Source organism: Solea senegalensis, linkage group LG11 (genome assembly GCF_019176455.1).
Source record: "Solea senegalensis isolate Sse05_10M linkage group LG11, IFAPA_SoseM_1, whole genome shotgun sequence".
NCBI classification, from domain to species: Eukaryota; Metazoa; Chordata; class Actinopteri; order Pleuronectiformes; family Soleidae; genus Solea; species Solea senegalensis.
Window position 1 is genome coordinate 8,895,330 of NC_058031.1, and position 24,826 is coordinate 8,920,155.

General features: G+C 40.6%; 1 protein-coding gene across 3 annotated transcripts; it reads right to left on the bottom strand.

The window, feature by feature from the left end:
* Window positions 1-17,417: 17,417 nt before the first annotated feature.
* On the bottom strand, window positions 17,418-24,549 carry znf217 (zinc finger protein 217). 3 transcript variants are annotated; one of them, XM_044038855.1, is made up of 5 exons: window positions 24,462-24,549; window positions 21,159-22,544; window positions 20,917-21,024; window positions 19,189-20,553; window positions 17,418-19,008 (listed from the first exon to the last, which is right to left on the bottom strand). In XM_044038855.1, exons 2-5 carry the CDS (start codon window positions 22,519-22,521, stop codon window positions 18,896-18,898), a joined length of 2,949 nt encoding a protein of 982 aa, XP_043894790.1. In that variant the 5' UTR covers window positions 22,522-22,544; window positions 24,462-24,549; the 3' UTR covers window positions 17,418-18,895. The 3 variants fall into 3 exon arrangements, with proteins under 3 accessions (XP_043894790.1, XP_043894788.1, XP_043894789.1); XM_044038853.1 differs by having other exon boundaries at window positions 24,313-24,549; XM_044038854.1 differs by having other exon boundaries at window positions 24,299-24,549.
* Window positions 24,550-24,826: the final 277 nt, after the last annotated feature.

Sequence of the window (24,826 nt, forward strand, 5' to 3'; positions counted from 1 at the left end):
ACGGCAAGCTTCTCTAGTGGAGCGCCAGAAAAAAAACATATAGGTCTGAAAATGAGCATAATAGTTCCCCTTTAAATGTTGTAATTCAGAGAAATGAGCCGCAGAAGAGTGAGAAGGTGAAAGAGGATTTGTTTTGTTTGCACAGATTTATATATGGTGCTGTTTTCTAAAACATCTCTTACTCACACTATTGGCTTGTCTTTAAACCTCCCTTTGGCGGTGCCAGACTAAGTTATGTGGATTGCCTGTGAAGATGTGATATCTTGGAAGCACTCAGACTGCCCCCAGAGAATTGGCCTGTAAACCATCATTAGCAAGCAGAGTAGTGTAAGTCTTTAAAACGTTAGATCCAGCTGACGTGCCATATAACCCCTTTTATTCCCAGTGACAAACCAAACCATCTAAAATCATGTATAATTATGGTGAGGTAAATCCAATTTACCCCTTCTAAATGTAAGGTTTTCTAAATACATGAATTATAGATTTAGAAATATAAAGCAACTGCAGTATTTCACAAAGCATATCTCTGGATTTGGATTCCACTTGTGCAGAGAGGAATCGTTTCTAAATGATTAATTACGTTATTTAGATGACTTCAGATGTGATGATTCAGCCGTGTACACTTCTGTTCTAGCAGAGCAGCTGGATTTGCTCCGTGTGTCTGATCGTTTGGACTTTAAAATGCCCTGCCTTTTGATGCAGTCATGGCAAGACAGAATTTCATATTTAGCTTTGACATCTTGACAATTGGGGGTGAGAGAGAGAGAGAGAGAGAGAGAGAGAGAGAGAGAGAGAGAGAGAGAGAGAGAGAGAGAGAGAGGCAACCTTCACAACTTTCAAGCGCACACATAAAACTTAGATCAGTTGTATTTTTAAAGGTGCAAAGGGAAGTCGCCATATTCAACCGAATCAACATTTCAAAGTCTTCATGACGCGTCTGACTTGTGTGGCAGATCACAGAGAGGTGGATTGGCAAGTCTAATTTTCATTGTTCAGAAATCTGCTGCCGGTCGATCTTGGAAACAATGCTGTCCTTTATAAGGTTCAAATATAACCTTTGTCTTAAATTCTGCAGTGGGGGGGAATTGTTAAAACGCACACAGCTGGGAACCCACATAAAATAAATATGTAAAGTCTTGCGTGCAGCACAGATGGCGATGTTATGTTCCTTAAATCTTTGTTCATTTTTTTATGTTGTATAAAAAGTGGCTTAGAAATAGAGAAAAAGAGGAGACGTTTGAGTGACTCCTTGAGCAAGCCAGATCTGTGAACCTGTCAGTTGATTAGTCCTCTTGATTACCATTTATAAGAGGCCCCAGCGCTCTATTATTTGCATTCCTATTTAGCCATGATTTTGTGGAGGGCACACCGTGATTAAACTTGTCAAGAGGCCTGATTGACGGGGTCAAATCTTCACATTCCTTTCTGCTGAAATGCAAAAAGAAAGTAAAGCAGACACTGGATGTGTCAGCTTCCCTTTCCTCTTCTTTTCCTCTCCTGAGCTCAGCAAAGCCCCCCCTTTCTCTCCCTCCCTCCCTCCCTCGTCCTCTCTTACAATCTTGGTCAGGAATGTTTTAATTTTAGGGATAGATTCTGCCTGTCAAGCGAGGCTGGATGGCCTGTAGTTCAGACGATGAGATGTGATGGATGTAAAACAATAAAAAAAAGAGAGAGCAGGGGATGGGAGAGAACAAAGAGGAAAAGAGCTCACTTTATTGGACAGATTTAATTACACTGAATAGAGATTAAGGCAGGCAATCCACTGAGGTGTGAAATTAACCCTTGATTACTGATGAAGCTCTGAACACAGGCTGAAAACAACAGTTAAAAAAAGATTGACTACTCAGAAATGGTAATTATTTCAGATATCAGTGTAGAAAAAAAAACAAAAAAAAAAGCCGGATAGGTATTGTCGGCGTGCATAAATGGACGAGGATAGGTAACTACATTATTAACCAGGCTGAAAACGCTAAAAGAGAAAGACTTAACATGATGTGAAATCTAGCAGCTTGCTTGCATCAGAGATTACCAACCTTTCTGTTTGACTCTTTCCCTGAAGGGGAATTGGGGGCAAAAGAAAAACAATTAAAAATGCAGAAATAAGTTGATGCTCACACTAAATGATGGGGGATTTATTGCACTTTTACATTTGTGGACACATACAGTATGTGAATGAAAGGATTTGGTATAAATCACTGTGAGCTTCATGAAATAATCAGACAACTATATAATAGATGTTTGATTCTAAGTATGTAAGTCTGACTTTTTTTTGGTGCAAATCGCTGAATGAGAAATGATATTTCTTTCATGCTGCGCCATCTTTTTACAAAAGCACAAAGTAAAAAACGGTCAGATGGAGGTAAATGAAGATAAGGTAATGAGGTAACGTCTCTTGACTTATTGACTTATGAATCAAGCCCCTGTTTTTGAGCGCCGTGATGTTTATTCATCTTATCATCACCGCACATTATCAGCCACTCATCCAGGAGGGGAAAAAAAAACAAAAAACTGGAACATCCTCTCATTCAAACCCGATGTCCCCGACTCAAAGACAGCCAAATGCACTGCCCCACCAAGGCTGTTCGTGTAATTAGCAGTAATTAATGAACAGAAAGTGAAGACTCGTTTGTATTTTAAATGATCTTAAATGATCCCATTAGCACTTGTCATAGTCCTGTACACTAAACAGCGTGAGTTCAATTCGATTTTTGTCATATTAAAGTGCTTTCAAGATGCCACATTTGAAGTCGCTCTCAAGGTGGCTGCGACAAATATTTTCCAGGCCATGAGGTTTCAGGCCCGTGCACTGAAATGTCCGGTATTTCGTGGCAGCTTTTTGTCCCCGGCACACTTTGCACCGTCTCTTATTTAAAGTGTGTTGTGTATAAGTGTATTATACTGGGTGGCAGACTCTACCACCACTGCCTACCTCTTATCCCTAACTGTGCGTGCATGACAGCATGCATACAATAAAATATGTACCCTGTCTTGTACATTTCATTCCCAGTGCCGAACGGACAAGGGAGGAGGACAGAGAGGAGAAATAAAGTGCCGTAATGAATCTAAAAGGCATAATTCATTCTGATCAAACGCACTCAGGGATGAGTCATGCTCCGGTGAACCCTTCTGACCACCGATGGGTCTGCAGCAGAGAAGAGGATGAGGCGGGATTGACGAGCACTCATAAATTCTAATTATTCCCAATGTATGCAATGCTGCAAATGGCCATCCTCACAGTGGTGGCCAATGGCGGCTTTCTCCAACAAAAACCCCCCCGTCCACCCTCCCCTTCTCAAAATGTCCCCTCAGACTTTGCTTTTTATAAAGAGCTCTGGCTGTAAACCTGGGACAGGAGCTATAGAGCAGAAGGAATAGCAGCGGCGGGTCGTGTAGTTTCTGCAGAAGAGAGACAAACACACCAGCTCCAGCTCTGCTGCTGGGAAAAGAAAGGTACAATGATCAATTAATCCAGGCAGTAATTGGATGAGTGTGTATGTAATGTGGTAATGCTGTAATGAAAGTCATCCATTGTGCACATTCTCTCCCTGGCCGGTGAACCATCCCCCTCATCATCCTCTGGATCTCAGGTGCTTAGCCATGCAAATCTGTCTGACAGCCCAGTACATCTCTGTCTGCCTAATTGGACAGTATAGAGTTGTTTATGGATATTGCAGACATTTAGGACTCAGTTGGGGGCTGCTCAAAAATCATTAGCGAACGGCCCCTGTTACTGGACTGTCAACTTCACTTCACCGACGTCAAAGCACTGCCATAAAAAAAAATGTTTATCTCTGTCAACACCGGGGGAAAGGCTCTTTTTAAATGGAGCAGTAGAGTTGCTGAACATTCAAACATGTTATGAAACGAGAGTATCTGGATTCGAGCAGCTTGTTATATGACTCCCGCCACTAGTTTTTGATGTGTAAGCGATGTGGCGTTTTTTGTTAATTAGAAAAACACTCCATCTGTAGAATACTTCATTTGAAAAATACAAGGCTATACTGCAACACTCTGCTCATATTGACTGTGACTGCTTTGCCTTCCAGCAAATGTTTTTAATGTCATGAAGACTTAAAAAGGTGCTATTATCAATACATTTATATTAACCGTGGAACAAAGTGCCAAATTGCATGTAAAAGAAACTCAACTGCAATGAACGCACTGATAATTGTCATCCGTTGCTATTTCCCGTCGTTTTATGAAGTGTTTTAACATCATTAAGCTTGTTTTAGTTTTATGGTCCACAAACAATCATATCAGCTTTGTTTCAATATACAATAAACAACTGTTTTCAGAGGAAAAACCCACCACACTCTGTTTGCTCATAAAGCATTACATTTTTTTCTTCAACTTTGGTGAATTTCACAAACGCTGAGCAGCTAAAAAGCCCGATATGAGTTGGTTGAGACAAAAACGGAGCTAAAAAAAGACATTTATGGGATGCATGAGGCCAAATGAATGCTATAATGTTGCTCTGTGCACTTGGAGCTAACTGCTTATGTCCACACGTTGACGATGTAACCAGGTTATTCCTCCTTCATTTGCTAATTCAGCTGAGGCTCATTTTGGCCTGATGATGTTGCTATGGGATCTGTCCAGTAGAGTTGCCAACCATTCCGTAAGATAAGTATTTGTTCAGTATTTGAACGATAAAAGACGTGTTCTGACACAGAACTCCTATATCCATATAGAAGCCATGAAAGAATAGTTATCTTTTGTATTTATTGTTATATTACTGGCATTGTTTGTTTTAGGTACGATCTTTTGTTTTGTGATTACTTTGTATAGTGGGTTATGTTTATATTGGCAGGAATATTAAGTTAAAATAACCACCAGTTTCCTTGGCAGGGAGAGAGAGGGGGCGAGGGCGTGAGCTGGGTCGCCATATTTTTGGTTGACCACTATTATTGTTTGATCACTGTCAGTACGTTCACATGCACGGTTTAATCTAGCTAAGGTCGTAGTCTGACTAAGACAGCACAATCGGACCACTTGAAGTGTCCGAGGATACACGCGGAGGAGGAAATCTCTCTATAAGCCAGTGTTGTATCGAATCTGTTTCCTGCTGACCTTTACGTCACAGAAAAACAAGCATACGGTGAGATGGATCGTACTGTGGTTGTGTATGTTTTGTGCCTGCTGTACATGTCAATCGTGATGCAAACACTAGATCCAGCATGGCTCTTGTGGTTCTACTTCTAGGACAAAGACCGGGGAGGAAATGTTGGTGCATGAGCAGAACGCCAAGTCTGACTCCAGTCTGACTAAGCATATACATACAGGAGTAAGTGCGTTATCCAGGTATGTTAGTCCGACTGAAACCAGTTCGATTTTAGTCGGACTAACGTGTCTATGTGACATTAAGAAAACCAAATTATTGTCTTAGTCTGACTAAAATCAGACTTTTAACACACATGTAAACTCACTGAGTGATTTTTTTGGATGATGAGTTTATTCACGTAATCATTACTTGATCATCCCTTTTTGAACATACGTGAAATCCCAGTGAATTCTTTTGTTTAGCGCGTCAGACAATCAGGCCCAACCTCAGCCCCTCAGCGACTCCTTTGTTCTTTGTACAGTCCACTAATTAAATAAAATCCTCCTCCTGCTGTCAGACCGCTCTCGATCTGTCTGTCGTTCATTACTATCCAACAGAAAATGGTCACTTTTAATTGGTCGTCTGTCGTAGCAAGGGTGAGGCGGTGTAATGTGTGTGTCTGTAAAGTGCGATATGTAATATGTAATATTTATAACCGTTCCTTATTTTCATATCAGGAAGTTGACATACCTACTTTCGACTCCAGCTTCCTGTATGTGACCCGACATGAGAGGTGGTACAAAATGAATGAATGTCGCCACAGAAAACACCAGGGATTTACCTGAGTGTCGAGATGCTTCGTCAGGTCACGTGATTATGATTTATTATCATTATGATGAACGTCGCTACAAATTTGCTGCTAATCCACGTCATTTATTGTTGACCTGTATTTGTGTCTGGACAAAGGTAGTGGACTGACTGAATAACATGGCCACATGTTCCCTTGAGTGCCTGTAAAACAAATGCATTAAAAAAAATGTCCACATTTGATTTAGTTAGTTACTCTTTTCATCCCGACATGAAAATATAATAGAAAGGTCGCCTGTTCTACAGCGGGCAGTGCTGTGCCCCCTCTGAGCTCCCAGCAGCTCCAAACACAACCTGCAGGTTTGGCTTATGAATGTTCAAATTGAAGGCACTCTGATTTGCATGGCTGAACACGGTGAGGCAGGGGAACAGGTCAGAGGGACTCCAGGCTCCAGCTTTTAGAGGGATGAGGCTGTGCCAAGCCACATGGAGGTGATGTGCTCATTGTACTGCTGTGACCTCACACACGGCCGTGAACAAAAGAGGGAGCGAGAGGTCTCTGCTGGGTTTACACACCTGACGGACAGGTGGACGTAGCTGAAAACATAACAACACGCAACAGTGACCAAGATGAATCATCAAAGTTATTTATTAGCGTGCATTAGCACAAAGTTATTTCAAAGGCAGACCATCGGCCCGACGGTAAAGTCATCGAGCAGTTTTATCATCGCAGTTATCTCGGTCAGGATGCAAATGTGCTCAGCGATTGATCGGAGTGAGTGACCACAGATGAAGACTGTATGAATGCACAAAACCTGGTGACAGGACAAGGGTAAATTCAGCTCACTGTAACTCTCTTTACCTCTCTGTGTCTGTCTCCCCCGCTTTCTCTCTCCAGCTCTTTAAACCGTTCCATCTTTATAGCTGAGCCAATCAATGGCAAACCAGTGTCTATTGTCTGTTCAGTGTTCAGGCCGCTGCCCCCCTCCAGCACCCCCCATTACAGAAATGTTTCTTCCCATCAGTGCCTTTACTTATCACTTCCCGGGTGACATTGAACTTCCTATGCCCTGGCCGCCGAGACACATCTCTGAACTCACACAATTACTCTTCATCCCCACTAACAATTTAGTAATGAAGTATTGATTTCCAGATTCCACTCTTATGGATGATATTAGATTTTGTTTGATAAACTGTGCCTGGGCCTCTAATCTGCACTGTCCCTTTTCCCACTGTCTGTAAAACAAAGTGCCACTGGAGAGATAATGACCAGAGAACATCGATGAACTCATTTCATCAATTTGTAACACTTGACAATGAAAAAGGGCAGGCATTTTTCAAGCAGCAATGTCAAAGTTTATTGCTCTGGGTACAGTCTTATTGGAAGCCAGACATCTTGAGCAGCATTCAGCACTAATTTATGGGCCCCAATGTGCCAGTTACTTTTAAAGGAAATGTTTGGATACTGGGAGGATATTAGTGTTGCACCTGGGTTGTCTGATTTCCAGGACCACCGGGGATTCACGTGTCATGCTAGAAAATACAAAAACAGCAGAGGAGAGACACAGACTCTGGCTATTTGCAATGCAGGGAAACGTTGCTAAGGACATAAATCATGCCGTGATGTCACATTTGCATGGATAAAATAAACGCCTGAATTCCAATTTTCTTTCTCAAACTGTATTTTTAGGTTAGCGAATGTGCCGTAACTAACGAAAACAAACAGGTAAAGGTTAGGTGTAATCATCTCTGTTCATTTGTGCTGTGCAGTTTTTTGGTGTCACATGAAAGGAACAGTGAAACCCTTATGTGAGTGAATAAATCTGTGTTGTGCTTGTGGTCTTTAAGAACTGGTACTAAATAACAGCACTTACGCTTCAGCTGAATGAGCAAGTTTACCAGTTAAACCAGTTATTACCTTGCATCGGTAAATCAGGTTTATATCCCTTTAAAGCTGTTCTAAATTAGTCTGGACTTAGCTACTATGGAAACACTTCCTCTCAGATTGCGTAGCTGCAACGCACCTGTGTTGCAATCTGTATTAGATATCAAGTTTTGATAAGGGCTGACCTGTATGATGGTATGTTTAGCATGTTAGCATTGTCGTTTTTAGAATGTTGTGTGTCCACCAGAGGTGGGGGACTCGAGTCACGTGACTCGAGTAAAATTACTCCAAATTACAGAATTTCTACAGTTTCTCAAATATTGGGCGTCTGCATTTGCGGCCTTGTAAACCAACCTGGCAACCAAGCGACACTAAGACCACTATGTGAAATTTAATTTGACACTTCCCATCTAGTTTTGTCTAATATTTAAAATTCATTTCATCATGGTTTAAAGAAGGCCAAATGTCAGTATACTTTGCATTCTAAGCTCTGTAGTTTTAATTATTTTTATTGATGTTAATTATATATATATATATATATATATATATATATATATATATATATATATACATATATATATATATATATATATATATATATATATATATATATATATATATATATATATATATATATATATGGACGCCCACTTCCTGTTTGTGTTTCAGGTTTTTGGTTTTTTTTCGGACTTTGATTTTTAAAGGTTTTTTTTTTGCCTGACTGAGACTTTTATTTTGAAAACTGTGGAGTTAGGTTTTAGCATAATATATATATATATATATATATATATATATATATATATATATATATATATATATATATATATATATATATTATTATTGTTATTATTATTATTATTATTATTATTATTATTATTAACAATTCAATTGTATGGGACCATGAAGCAGTCCTTTCATTTTGTGAGGAATACAGTGTTTCTGTTCCCGGTAAAACCCTCTAGTAGTTCTTTTTTAACATATTTAAATGTGGAATATCTGGTAAATCATGTTCCTATTCTATATTCACACGACTTGACTTGTAACTTGCTTGATTTAAAGCAGGGACTCGACTTGACTTGCTTGATTCTTGCAAGAATGTCTTTGGACTTGCTTGAGACTTGAAGGTTAAGACTTAAGACTTACATCAGCCTTAAAGCAGCTAGCAAAGTTGGACTGTAGGTTTTTGGGGGATTGTTTTTGTTTGTTTTTACTTACCTCCCCATGGTGGGTCGGCTTTATGAAACTGATTAATCCTGGTTTGCTTTATTAGGCTCGTTCAAGAAAGCCTTTCCCCCAATAAATCCTGCTTTTTTTCTGAGACACCTTTATGAAAGTCCCCTCTGGTCGCCCATGACACCCGATTAGTCTTTGTCATTCAATAAGGGTCTCTGTAACAGTTACACTTTCAGTTTAAGTGATGTTTGGGTGCACACCCTTCCCTAAGAAACAATTGTTTCTGGATAAAGAGTTCAGAAATACAGCAGAATTATTCGTTTTTTTGTCCCTAAATATGATCAAAAACAACTTACACTTTAGTGTGTTTTAAAACTCATATGCTCGTTTTAACTGTACATCTCTGTATGCTCAATAACCAACAGTGTTTTTTTTTCCCAACCACTGCTTTCCTCCCATGCAGACGATTTATCTGAAGCAAAGTCAGATTATTTATTTCCCCTCATTCATCCTGATAGAATGAGCGACCTGAGGAACAACAGCCAATTTAGATTGAAAATCCCAGTTCAGCTCAGGCTAATCTGATTTCTCCGCTCCCCAGAAATCTACATGTATAGTGCTTATCAACTGGATTACTGGCAGGTAGGAAGAATAACCCAATTTGAGGTTACTTGTTTCTCTGTGTGTAGTATTCAGTGTCACATTGCATTAGAAGAGGAGGGCTATTGCTTTGTGGAATTGATGCGTAACTTCCTCATTCCTCCTTTCCCAGATCTAGCAGCTCATTCATTCCCATGTTTTTTTTTTTTTTTTTCCTCCTTTGCATTCCACAACCACATAGAAAAACAAAATAATCAAATGTAAATGCACTGCAATCAGATAATGGCTTTAATGGATGCATTTAAAAGAAAATACAGTATCACCCTTTTCATTTTTCTTTTTCAAAGGCAGCAGTGTTTGTCTTCTTCCCCACGACAAGGCATGTGGTGGAAGTGACAGAAGTGAGATGGGTTTACTGGAGTGGTCACAAGGCCAGGAGGCCACCGACTGTATGTGGTATGACAATTATAGGGCTGCTCCCAGACCTCCCACCCTCCCCATTTGCAGATATTATACAGGGTCGAGTATGGGTTGCGGTAACGGATGACCACCATCCACATAACCCTAATCACCACAGAGGTCAATCCTCTTTGAACAAGACCAGCACTTCTTCCAAGGTGATTATTGATAAAGGATGACACGCCAATGTAGACACGGGAGAAATTATACTCCTGGGCCAATCATTGCACTGTGTTTTTTCGACAGAGGTAGACCTTGCTTAATGTATAAATACTGTGGTGGGACACTATTCCCTTACCGACTGAGTGACTATAAAAGAAACGGAGTGGAAACCATCAGGGATGCAGGGAGCCATGTCAGCTTCCTTTAGACACAGTCATCCTAATATCCTTTAAAGGAAACAATCATCTTTCCTGATGAACCAAAATGTCCAATAGCAACCAAGGTCAAATACACCAAGGTCAACACACACACACATTTTTGAAGCCAGTAAATGCATAATGTGTTCAACTGTGCATTGTGTCTCTCATTTTGCCCTGCAGATCTAATTCACATGGATCCGGTGGATATTAATAATACCACTAATTTAATGCAGGCAGTTGTCTGTTAATGTCTTTCGCCTACAAAATAAATTAAATCAACATATTTAGCATTTATTAGATGAATATAAACAATGCATAAATGTTTTATGACACACCATAGCACAGCTGTTGCAGATATAAATTTATATATAACAACTGTAGCTTTAACTTAGCAGGAAATAGCCAACAACGTAACATTGCAATTGTAACTTGAGCTTTGTGTTCTTGAATACTTTTTAATAAATAAATAAACATAAATAAAGCGACAGTTCTAGTTGTCAGTGAGTCAGTGTTTGGTAACACAGGGAAACACAATTATAATCAAAAAGAATATAGACTGTCAGATGTCCTAAACACATGACTCACATGATAATTTGCACATAGGATCTTAATTAAATGCATTATATTATAATGTATGTTAACATGACTACAACTAATAATAGTAACACATAGTATCCCACATTCCCTTTTTACATTAGGTTTTACTTATTTATCTTGGTCTGAAAAAGGCCTTTAAGTCTATATTTCAATTCATGAAACATAAACTATATTTATCTCACTTTATTTATTATTACTCCAAATATGTTGTATTATATACTGTAAATAGACAAATGAAATATTTATGGATGAATTATTTTTTGAACTGGTCATGTATATATATATATATATATGAAATGTTATCCTAATCATTTATATGATTTTGTGTAGTAAACAATTCATAATTGCATATACACATGTAGAATTTCCATTTACGAAATGTCATTTCATTTCATGTCCCCATATGTATCAGTAATATTTATCAGATGTGCTATATTATCTATATTATCAATTCACAGTGTACTGTATTAACACCTGCTTATGTAAACATATGTATCAGGTTTACAAGTGTACAAGTGTATTATTGTATATTATTACACGTATATTATGTCGCAGCACAGAGAGTAGATTAACTGTTAATCATCTTTGACACCATGAATACTTAAAATCACTTTAGTGTTGTAAACATTTCTGAACAGTTTATATGAAGGCGCTGGTTTAATTAGGAGAAAATTACATATTTTCCTGTTGATGAAATAGTGTGAAATGTAATTTAAAATGAAGGCATCTGCAAAACATCTCATCGTTTGTAAAGAATGTACTGTACACAGCAGCGGGAGGAAAAAAATGTGTGACATTTTACACATATTTACTGCTCCGGAGCCTGTCGGTGCAAACTGTAACATTGGGAAAGTCAGGGAAAGCAGTTGCTTAGGAAGTGCCATGTCCTACCAATCACTCTCTCTTTCTAAAGGGGCTCCAATGGCACCTGAGGGGGAATCTCATGGCTGTCATCCCAGAAAGCCTGCCGCACTGATGCCTGCTTACCATCTGCTCCCCATATGAGCAAAAACAGGCAATTGTCTCAGAGAAGGCACCTCAATCACTCTGCCATTGATCTGATAGACTTTAACTTTAGCTTTGGACAACATTTTGGGAGAATTTGTAATGTGGCGAGTCTTTATTTGGTTCACGGAGATAACAGTACATGACTTTGTGTGCGCGCAGTGAAGGTGCGAGTGCATTTGAAATGTATATCACAGCCCTGCCCTGCCTCAGCACGGACTTGGCATCTGACAATGAAAAAAGCCCAACAGTGGGACCCTGTCAGTGTTACACTTCCTGTAAATAACCCCGCCATGCCTATGGTTTTATCATTCCCCGCAAATGATTCCGGGCCCCTCCAGAGTCGACGAGAAATAGCATTATTTTATGGCATGGAAAAAAAGAGGAGATAAAAAGAGGAGCCAGGGAGAGGAAAAAAGGGAGATGGGGCTAAAAAAAAGGTCCTTCAGGGAACATGGTGTAAATGAAGTTCCAGGAATGACACAGGCAAGCAATGAGGCGTGGATGGAAAATATACGCTGCACATCATCGGATAGAGATGCCAGTGGAAATGGCTTCATTGAAGTGTCAGCCCTCATCCATCAATCAATCATCCGCAAGAAACAATAACACTGCGGCGATGGGGCAGCTTTTATGAGGCTTACTCATGGGTATCAGAAACAGCACTTAAGTGTAGTTCTGACACTGGGAGAAAAACAGAGGTGAGGTGCTCAGCTTATTCCACATGCAGGTAGAGCAGACAGAGAGAGAGGGAGGGAGGGAGGGGGGCTAAGTATACAGTGCCCCTCTGGCAGGAGAGCTCTGGACAGAGGAGTATTTTATCACACACCAACAGCAGTGGATTTCATCGTCTCCTGAATACCTGATATTTTGGATTTTATCAGTGTGATTTTACATTCGTTGAAACTGAAACAAGACGTGTCTCAATTGTGGATACTGCAGTTAGTACACTTCCATACAGTGTGTGGTTCTAGCTGAAATAGTGAGTTAATTTCAATATGGCTGTGTGAGGTCTTAAATTGAACCTGACTGGTATCACTCAGTGGAGGTGATGATCACAGCGTGATGTTTTTAACACACTTCATGTGAAAATGAACATATTACTTTGCCTCCTGTTCCATGCAACATGAATATTAGTGCATATTCTTTTTTTACGTTTCCATTAAGAATAGTACCAAAATAACCGGCCCCAACCGTTCCATTTTCGGGTACCCTTCCCTCGGGGTACCAGAGTAGTGGTATGCTACGACTGGAGCTAGACCCACAACAGTCTATTCTCATACAAACCTTGACGTGTTGTTGTTGTGCTGGATGTCCTCCATTGTTGTCCATTGTGTTGTCGTCTGTTGTGTCACATTTGATGTCGGCGTTTGTTGTCGTCGCACCGGTACATCGTCTGTACTCAGTCGAAACGCAAGCCCAGGGCTTTACCGTTCCAAACCATACTGTACCATGATGGAAACACGGCTTGTAACTAGAGCTGAAACAATTCATCGATTATTAATTGATTACTAAATTAATCAACAACTATTTTGATAATCGATTCATCGGTTCAAAGCTTTTTTTCACGATTAAAACAAGATTTCCGATTGTTTAAGCTTCTTAAATGTGAGTACTTTCTTCATTTCTTTGCCCTTGATTACAAAGAAATCATTAAAAGTTAATAATTTTGGTTTGTAGACATTTGAGAACATCATCATTTCCAGGTGTGACAAACACTGATCAACATTTGTTAAAATTTTCTGATATTTCATGGACCAAACGATTAGAAAATAATCTACAGATTGATCGATTATGAAAATACGGCCATCATTTCTTTTAAAAATCCAAAAATATGTTGCTTGTTCATCTCCTTCCCCAACTGTTCAGGACGATCATTTACGAGCAGTTAACTACTAATGGTCCCATGTGTAAGAATTAGTGACATTTAACGGCAAGACTGCAGATTGTAACAAACAAAGGACTTCTCCGCTCCGTCTTTTCCAAGGATGTCATGGAAGTACATCAGCCTTTACACACAAGAAGCGCGTTCTTCATTTCCATAGCAAGCTTCTGTGAAACACACGTTCTGGCTGCTTTGTTCGTTCACACTGCTGTGGCAAAATGACAGCTCAAAATGGCAGCCGTTGTAAAGCAAGGCCTTTGCCTTAAGTACACTTAAAAGGCTTATTCTAAGACTACGCAAATGAAACCATTTTTATTTTAAAGCAAATACACACCTCTAAATACTTATAGTTTATTCCACTTGTGCCTATAAACCCTCATAAATGTTACACACCAGGCCTTTAATGGGTATTTGAGTCGGGAGATCACCGAAGATCATCTAAAGACAGTAAAATTATACATTTTTTATGTTAAAATTATACAACAGGCCTGTTGAGATATTTCTATTTGAATCAAAGCGGTGAAGAAAACAACACTGCCTCTCCCCGCAGAAAAGGTTTGTATCATACTATTCTCGCCTGTATCTGGAAATTAAGTTATATAGTTATAGAGGCCTATATATATATATATTTATTCCCCTATCACACAATATAAAAATAAGCAAAAAAATGCTAAGTGGTACAACAGTCGCATTTGCTGTGTGTGAGCCTTTTGATTTCCCCAAACTAAGTCTCTTGATGGCTTCTCGGCAACATGAAACATGACACGTCATCCATTATTCTGTACATGTGCCTTGCTATCTCAGCCTGCTCCATATGGCCCCTGTTGTCTCCAGACACCCAAATCCCTTTCCTTAGGCCAGGGGCTGTTTTTGTGGGAACCATTACATTGCTCCTCTCCCTCAGAGGAATGGGGTGACGATGATGAGCAATCACAGCCACGGCAGAGTCTCTTTCTGCCTCAAATTCTGACAGGATATTCAACAATTGACCGTTTCCACTTTGTTGGCCCAATTGCTAATTCATGCAAAGCTCCAATCTGGAGGCAACATTTGAAAATAGAAGGAGGGAGCACTTAAGAGGAAGGAGAAAATGTTAAGTTTGCTTCACAAGAAAGGAGAGCGGTAGGAGATTCGATATTCACATTGAATGGATAGCAACTGATGCATAAAATGGCATATGTTTATTGAAATGTGTTCTAAAACGGTTCCTGTGTGAATCTTTACCAACGTGCAAAACCTAATGTGATGAAATAAACCTGATAAGGAGCTTTGAAAACCTCAGGTGTTTTGTGCCTAAGCATTTTCACTCACACACTGAACACACAGGAAACTGAACATAGTTGGCAATTGTAATAGATTGTGATAAAGATCTACCCCAGAAAATGAAGGGATCACTAAACGAAGTATATTGTGATGAATCCGTATCTTAACTTTAAATGACATTATATACTGTACAACTAATTTAATCCATATATTTAATCTAAAATGATTTGAGGCCTGAAGGCCAAAGAAAGAGTGGAAGGCCCGCAGTGCTATTCATTCTGTAAAGACTAAAAGCAAAGTTGAAGCCAAACTTCTGGAAACAGATGCACACATACTCGCACACAATTTGATATTCAAAGTGTATCCTTGTCCATTAATGGGGCTTTTGACATGAAAACCCTTGGAGCCTTCTGGGCACAGGGATCTTTTGGACGCATGTCATAAGCTGTTGTCAACTTGCGTTCTCTGCCACGCATTTGCACTAAGTTTACCATAGTGTGTGTGGTGGTGGTGGTGGTGGGTGGGTGGGGGACATGAGGGTGATGCTAAGTGAAATGCTCATTTTGCGTTTGTGATTACCAAGGCCCATGGGCGATATGCACTAATGTGAGCTAATGCAATAGATTACACAGTGCTGGCCCAGGGGAGCAGACAGCAAACAGATGTGGTCTACTCAAAATGGGAGGAGGGAAGAAAGAAAGGAAGAAAGAAAGAAAAAAAATCAAACTTTAAAGCATCCAGTGTGCTGAACATTGTCCACCGCAATTTATTTTCTTACAGAATGCGCAGCCATGATCGGCCGCGTCAGTCTTCTCCTTTTACAGGAACGGAGAAAGTCGACAACAATATCCTCGTGTCTGATGCAGACGCTGTAACTACGCTTCTCTACGGGAAGTCTTTGTCTTTTCTTTTTTTCTTTTTTGAAGTTCCACGTGCTTACTGAGAAACACTCAGGGAAAAATCTACGCCTGCATTAATCGGTTCGAAGCCTTTAATTACATACCCAGTGACGTAGCGAGCAAGTGTGTCTGGCTTTCACACCTGACAGACAACACCTGTGTGACATCACCAATTAAGGTGTGGTCACAGGTGCAGTTAATAATAACAATAATGATAATGATAACAGATAATAACCTGTGCGGTTTTAATCTCTATTCTGTTCTATTCTGTATCAAACACTACTTAGATATCAAGCTTTATAATTAGATGTTTCTAACGTGTCCACGCTGTGTAGTTTTATTTAATACTACTGTAGGTCTGCAGCTCTGACTGAACACGCAGACCAGGATCCAGCCTGGCTGCAATCTAAGACTTTGTAAATACTGCCATCTAGTGGTCAACCTCAGTCACTGATGGAGACAGTGCACACTGCCTGTTCATTCCTATGCTGTAATTTACAAGTGATTAAATCCATTGGCAAAGGGAGTAATTAAGACATTTCCTCATGCAAAGTTGTTTGTTTCATTTGTGTTGTAGTAGAAGTGTGTGGGTGTTTGGTGTTCGGCTGTGTGAAGATACTGGAAACGTTTAGCTCAGGAATTATCCAATCACTGTGGAGGCCTCACATTCCACTCATGATATACTGTAGCTGGAAAAAGAGGAGGAGATTGAGTATGTAACAAAAAACACTAGTGGGTTATTTTATCAAAAACCTATGCCTAGATTTAGGTTTACAGTATTTACTCTTGAACCTGTCATTGCAGAATGACCTCGAATAAAGATAAGGAACCAGGCTGGTATTGGTTTAAACCTTAAATATTCCTTTGGGCACAGACATTTTTAGCAGAAGTAGAAGTCTAAAAAGTTGTACATTATATATACATTTTAGACATTTGTTTCTTTTTAAACACTTTATGTGTTTAAGGTAAATATGGTGTGACCCTGGGAAAAGGGAAACTAAAGGGACTACTGTCAGGCCTACAGTATAGAGTCGATATATTAAGACTTAAAATAGCCTTTGACTTGAGTTCAGCAACAGATATATGTGACACAACGGTCAACTGTAATTTAAATGATAAGTGCAGGATTACTTGTTACAGTGTCATTTGTGAACTGTTGACGTAGTTGGCATTAAGCCTTTGAGTAAATAGTCTTGCAAGGAAAGGAATGTCGCTTTGTGAACCTTTGATGTTATTAAAACTCTTAGTTTAAAGATAAAGGGTGCCGTGGGCCCTTTGACCTTTGGGTTGGTGGACGTGTCCGTTAGAAGCTGTGTTAGGTATGTAAAAAGGTATTTTGGCCGTTATGTTATTGTTATATCTAAAGTCAAGCCCAAAGGAACCTGCCTACAGCTAACCACTTTGAGTAACAAAAAAAAAAAAAGAAAAACATGCACAGAGCTTCTCTCCTCACACTTTATTATTGAAATGTGTCATACAAATCTCAAACAATATTTTCATTTTTACATACAGTAAGTACACATGTAATGTGAATACCAAACAAAAAATAACTTAACCAAAGCCTTTCAAAGTGGCAAAAATACTACATTACACAACAGATAACACAATAACCTGAGACTTTTTTTGTTCACAGTGTACAACTGAGCCAGCATAACTGGTCGTTTTGATTTTTTTTTTTTTTCCTCCAAACCATGCAGCCATACATTTAAAAAGGCCCCTTGATGATCATCCATACTGACCGCTGCCACTAAAAACAAAACTCCACTTTCAGGACTCTGCATAGTAAAAACAAGATCCTCACTAGCAATTTAATGGGCAACCCAATTAAGTACAGCACCAATTTTTTATTTTAATACGCCAATAGAAATCCATGGAATTCAGCCCTCTTTTACAGCTCGTACATTTGAGGCAGAGACAGATGGAAGACATTTGCCATTTCAAAAAGGATAAACAATACGCATATAATTTGGTCTGTGTTCATTCGTTGTGTTGACGCGACCTCAGCAGTAGCCGCTGTTGTGTTTTACATGGTCGACGGCTACGTGTCCATCTACTTGTGCTCGAAAAATGTCTCCAGTCAACAGCAAACTAGCGCTGCAGCCGATTTGACAGTGGCAGCAGCTTAACAAGAATGACAATGTCGGGAGCACAACATGAGGTAGAACACTTCAGCAAACACAGAAGGACTTGTAACTATATGGCCTGTTTGTGAACCACTGGGTCAAAGCCATCAAGTTATTCTACAGAAAATCCCCACCCTCCAGTGCTTTGGAAAAGCAAACAAATAACAGCATAGTGCTTAATTACTGCTTGGTCATTGACATTCTGTGAACAGAGCAGCAATTCTTCACACAGGTCATTCTTCTTAGGTTATACAATTTATATGTACTGAAAGCTTACAGGTAAATTGTTGTCATCCCACATACAAATTGTACTGTTATGTCATAGACACTTACAGGCATTAGTGTGGGTCAAAGTGGATTAAGCAATAATTTCAAGTGGGAAAAAAAAAAAACTCACAGTGCACCCTGGTGGAGTAATATATTGAAAGAGAGATACTCTGCAATTTCCAATCAACAAAGAAAAAAAATGTACACTGAAAGCTGAGCCCTGGAGCGTCTATGCAACATAAGTTTTATTCTATTGAAAACGCTTTAAATTAGGGGAGCATAGACACTTCCTGAGCCCAGACCACCTCTCCTCTCCAATCAGTACACTGAACAAAGTTCTCTAAAATAAGATAGCAGCACTTTGATCTAGAGAGAAGACAAAAAAATACTTTTCACATACGACTTTGAAACATTTATATCGAGTGCCAGGGTATAAAATATTCTGGTCGGACTCTGAACGTCCAAAAAAAAGGAAGTCCTTGTTTGCATTTCCAAAAATGTCCTTATTTTCTTTTACCTTACTGGCACTTTAGCTACTTTTGTCAGTAGCCCCATAGCGTTGATTAGGAAAGGGGCCTGGGGGGTCTCTTCTCTGCAGGTTGGGCAGAGTGGGTAAGTGTTGGTACAGCACAGTTCTGCCCCCTGAGGAAAAAGAATCTGCAATGTTATCTCTACAGACTGTAAAGACATGCAGATATACAGTGCCCTAGTTTTATTTACATTAAAAAATACTAGTGTGGTACAAAAGTGTTTGTAGACATTTTGACCCCACTGTATTTTACCGTAATGTAAAACATCTGAAGTAGCTAAACTATCACATACCTGCTCTTGGGTTGGACAGTGCTCCATGACTGGGGTTCATGGGTGAACTGTGATAAAGCGATGCCAGGTCGTTGGGTGTGTAGGGGCAAAGCAGGTTCATCATGCTCCACTCGGTGTCTAAACCTCCTCCTATGGCTGTCGATGTGTTCTTCACTAACGTCTCGGGAAGTGTGGATGGGCCAGACTTTTGTGATGTGGTTTTCACACCTCTGAATCTCCCGGATCCGTCCCCTAAAGGTGCTCTAAATCCAGGCTTCTCACTGATGTCGGCCTCCCTGCCTGTGGGTACCGGGTATTTCGGTCTCTTGTTGGAGGGTTCACCAAAATCCATCTGGGGGAGGTTTGGAAATCGACTCGACAGGCACAGCCTGGCAGCATCCGAGTGCCAAATGACGCCGCTTCGTGCAGGGTAACTCCTCTCACCGATCCCCACTCTGTCTGGGAGGCCCGGTCTGTCGATTACATACTTGTTACTGCCAGTGTTGGGTTTCCTCATGACGTCTGTATACCTGGAGGAGTCCTGACTGGGGTGTGAATCAGTGTTCTGCCTATAACGCGGGGTCTCCTGGACAGCTTCATGTAGGGGTGCATGGAGCGGTGACTGTTTGGGACCAGCGGTGGGTTTAGTAGGCGTACTCTCTTGAGGCTTTGCAGGTTGAGGGGGTGGGGATTTGGTTCGACGAGGGTGGCGCCTGTCAGTCACTGGAAGTGGGCCGACATCTTTGCCATTGAGCGCAGGGGGACATCCTGTGTAACGCTTTTGTTTCAGACTCTTTTTTGCACCGTCTGATTTATCTTTATGAGACAGCTTTTTGTGCATTATCAGAACCTCTGGGTGCATTGTTTTATATGCACAAAACGAACAAGCAATTGGACTTAATGTGTTTCTGGGTTCCGCACTGGCAGGGATGGAGAGGGACACTTTTACGGACAAATTTAATGGGGCCTCAGAGATTTCCTCCTTTATATCTTCCCCTTCCATCTTCATGTTAACAGGCAGAGGGCATTTTATGTGCACATCATCAGTCGGAGAGTTAGCAGACTTGGCAACTAGTTTTTCCATCTCAGCATCACTTATCTGAAGGAGTGGTTTGCCAAGTTTGCTGCCTATACTCTCACATTTGTTCTCGGGTGTTCCATCAGTGTATGATTTGACAGCAGGAACCCAGAGTTTTGATCGATTTGGGGCAGGACTTTCATTGTCGTTTCCTTGTTTTCCGTCATTGGGAGAGGGCACTGAATGCATAGGTTTGTTGGGGATCTCCACAAAGGGTTTGTTCTTGTGGCGACGATCCAGGTGATATTTTAGTGAAGTCTTCTGAGCTGCAGCATAGTCGCAGTAAGCACACTTGTATGGTTTTTCACCTGAAACAGCGAAGAATAAGCACAATAAAATGCATTATTTGCAATTCATAATTGCACTTTCAAACAAGCAAGGTCAAATTAGCATGGTCTGCTAAGTGTCGATTGATCTACAATGTAAGAAATAATTCAAATCTAAGTTCTCATCCTTGTATTGGAATGTAAAGTTTAATATCGTTATGGTATCACATGTAATAATATTGCTTTACATTATTTTAAAATCGTACTTTAAAATATCACAACAATTATAATCATAGTCTAGGACAGAAAAATCACAATTCAATATCTTATCCAAATCATTTAGCCCAGATACAGTCAACAAGGTGTCATATTTAGACATGCAAGAATTAAAAGAGTTGAATGTACCTGTGTGAGTCCTCAGATGAACTGTGAGATAATAGCTTGATCGGAATGATTTGCCACAGTAGCTGCACTGTTTTGATCTTACTTTGGATCGATCAAAACTGTCTTCCCCTTTGAAAACAGAGACACACACCGAGTTAATAGTGACATAATAAAATGAGAAAAAGAAGATGCGTCATCATCTCTCATCAGCAGAGGGAGCACTTTTGTATAAATCAATGCAGGTAAATTGTCTTTACATCTACCTGAACCAAGGTTTTCTGTCAGTGCTGCATCCTCGAAGCCCTCCTCAGAGCCTTCCTCTCCATGCTCCAGTGAGCTAACTCTTGACAACTTCCCTTCAACAGAGGAAGTTGGACTTCCCTCACCACCTCTCTCACGCTTGTGCACCCTGGAGTGAAGAACTAGCTGGTGGTAAGTCCTGAAAGTCCTTTGACATTCCTGACAAGTGGTTGGCCTTTCTTTGTCCTTATCTTTTTGCATGAGAGACCTGCGCTGTGGCTGTGGGTTTTCTACTGCAGTGTGCTGCTGGGAGCGCAGCTCTTTCCCAAGGACCTCCTTTACAGGCTTGTCTCCCCCTAGGCCATCAGACCAAATATTATTCAGCTCCTCCTTATCAGAGTTGCAGTCTTCATTGTCTGTGCTGGCTTCCTGGCCAATATCTTTAGTATTATTAGGACCAACTGCTACCTTGCCCTTTGTGGCAAGTTGCCAGGCCTGATAAGTGTTGAAGGGGTCCAACTGGGGAATCCATTTTGATGATCTCTCATGTTGCAATGTACTTCCTACAGAGCAAGGCCGAAGGTTTAGACAGCCAAGGAATGTTTCCTGGCTGGAAAAGGGTTCAGCAGTGGCCTCCATGTTCTCCTTGTCTTTTTCTTTTCCATGCTCCACTTCTCTATTGTGTACTTTGCTGTGCTCAACCAAACTGTCATGATCTGGGAAGAAAAACCCACAAACCATGCACATTTTGTAAACAGTGACTACAGACTCGGTAGCAGGCTCTTGAACAATGCCGTTGACTGTGGCCGGGGTTTCCAGGTCCTGCTGGGCCTTGCTCTTTGCCCCTGGTTTCACATGCATCTTCATATGGTTCTTAAGGAACCATGGTTCCCTGAAACGGCGTCCACAGACATTACAACAGTAAGTAAAGTAGTCTTTGTGCTTCCTCATATGAGCCTCCAGCTCACTGGCGTCTTGCGAGATCTGGCCACAGACAATGCAGCTGTGAACCTCCTCTTTTTCATTCGAGAGGCTGTTTGCCTTAGGTCGGGGTCTCTCTCCTGGGATCCTGAATTCTGCTTCCACTCGAAGCACAGTGGGTTCATAGAAAGTGGTCGGGTGCTGTGTTAATACGTGGGGTCCGAGCTCATCCTGATGACTAAAGGTCTGATCACAGAACATGCAAGAAAGCGGCGAGTTTCCTCCAGATTGCGACAGAGCCTTTTCTGAGTTAGTGGTGTGTGGAGTCATGCTCGAGCCAGGCCCAGGGATGCTTGCACTGTTACTAATCAGAATGTCTTGGGCAAGTCCATCTGGGCTCTCCACAAACGGCAGCAAAGAGTGAGTCGGCATTGTTCTCTCAAGGTGGAGCAACAATGGCAGCATACACTGTTCAGACTATTGGGAATCTGGAAGAAAAATGAGAAAAGTGCCTTTAGTCTTTGCTCAGAGTACAAATGGAATTAGGTACTTACTACCTGAATTATAGTGAAATCTGTTTAAAATATGCCACAGAAAGAATTGCCTTCCCTCATACTGAAACAGGAAATGTATCTTTTTAGCAATCAACTACACAGACAAGTCATTTCCTCTATGTGCAGGCCACTGATAATGTGTAACATATACAGGAATCAACAACCACACAACCTTGGTGTGGGATTAAAATCAATTTATATGGTCATAATACCATTCCTGTACACCTATTTTGTTGGATTAAAGGGGTGATAGTTATTACTGAATAGAATATGGCAGCAAAACAAGAATGAAATTCAATGAAGTAGGCAACTGTTGCAAAAAAAAAGACCATAACATTCTTGTTTAGCACCTTTCTGATTCCAGATAATGAAAAGTGAACTTTGGACTTCAGGTCGGATGCCATTTAATAGCATTAAACAGCTTGAGGCACCTTTAAATTGCAGAATGTTTGAGATGCCATTACATGGCACAAACATCAGCTGCATTATCTGGTGTGCGCCAGGTGTACAATGATTTACTGATGTCATGCTGTGATCAATCAGTGTGTCGTTGAAATGATCAAGTGGACAAGGAAACGGGAAATGAAAGTCCAAAATAAGTTTTTCATGACAGTAATGACATTACAGGGGAATATACATTCACTCGAACCGTGATTGCTGAGAATTAACAGGCCACAACAATGCACTAACTCTGCAATAACTACACAAATATGGCATATGAAAAAAAGTCAAAGACACAATATTAATTTGAGTGGCTCGGGACTGGAGCAACTGGACCAGCAGGTTTCAAGACTCATGGGAAAAGTGCCAACAAGAATTGGAACAACAGAGAGCCCATTTAATGGATTAACTTGTTATTATTTACATTATTGACATAGAGTCAACCACAGTGGGCATAACATATGGACCGTGTATCTCATCAGGTGGAAATCCCAACTGTGACTTCCTAGTTATTGTAGTTTGTCTTAAACAGAAACAGATGACCTCACCATTATGTTTATCGTTTGTTGTGTTGTTTACAGTAACCTACTTATGTGTATAATTCTTATAGACACAACAATTTGGTCCTTTTTTCCCCAGCATTGAAGCCCCCCCCCTCACTCACACACACATGCAAACATAAGGCATATGCTTTGTGTGAGGCAGCGTTAACCAACGTTAGCCACCTTGTTATTCAACCATGCAAGTGTGTGTTAACATTTTACAACATTTAACTCTTAACAAGTGAGCGGCTATTACATTTCTATGTGCGCATAATTAGCAGAGGTCGGGGCGGGTGGGGGTGGGGAGGGTTTGATCAAGGTGTGTATTTTCAGAGCGAATAATGCTGATCAATATCACTTAACACCAATAATGTAGCTAGCACTCGACACGTTCCCACCTCCATAAACGTTATTTTCGTGACAACACACTGTTGCACACCAGCGTTTAACCGCACTCTATATACGTGTGTGAGTAGATCTGTATGGTATACACATATAGTTTATTTGAGTGCTCGACCATTTGTTTGACGCCACTTTTAGGATCAAATTGGCCACACATAAGTTTGAATACGCTCACTTTCAATGAACTCCGCTGGAGTCGCTTCCTAACGACTCTTCGCGTAAGCAACAAATACAACACGAGAGAAACGACCGCCGCAGACTGTGCTGTTGTTCTCGACTTCGAGCAAAAGTGTAGAAACTCACCAAACAATACCTACCAACTGTGAATTTCCGGATAAATAATGATAGTGATATTAGGACCGACTGTGGCTTTGAGCAGCTTGTGCGAGCTGCCTCCTCATGTCTTTTAAAGGCGTTGTTGTTGCTGCTGTAGCTGCCGCTGTTGCTGCTGGTGAACAGCTCTCACCTATTCAATTGTTTGAACGCGAATCATATTTGTTCGACTTTTGGCGACTCCTCACTGTGCAGCTGTTGAATCCCGGCGCGCGCTCCCCCCCTCTATCAATCTATCGAAGGGGAAGATGGAGCGCGTGCACGCCAGCCCCCAAACCCACACGGCGGTCACGTGGTCGCGAGCAACAGAAAGAGGAAAAAAAAAATGCTGTAGTGTTTCCCAAACTTTTTCATCAGGATTTTTTGGTGTGTGCGAACTTAAACGTCATTTCACGATATTGTTTTAAACAAGCCAGTGTGTTTGATTAATGAATCACAATATTCATGTGTTAGCCTGCGACTCAATAAATAAATAAATACAAATAAATAACTAGAATG

Bases quoted from the DNA above. Each gene is read 5' to 3' on its own strand.
- znf217 (XM_044038855.1), bottom strand. From the start codon at position 22,521: ATGCTGCCATTGTTGCTCCACCTTGAGAGAACAATGCCGACTCACTCT. The intron at 21,025-21,158 runs GTAGATGTAAAG...CTGTTTTCAAAG, and splicing joins GACAGAAAACCTTGGTTCAG to GGGAAGACAGTTTTGATCGA. The intron at 20,554-20,916 runs GTACATTCAACT...TCGCTGTTTCAG, and splicing joins TCATCTGAGGACTCACACAG to GTGAAAAACCATACAAGTGT.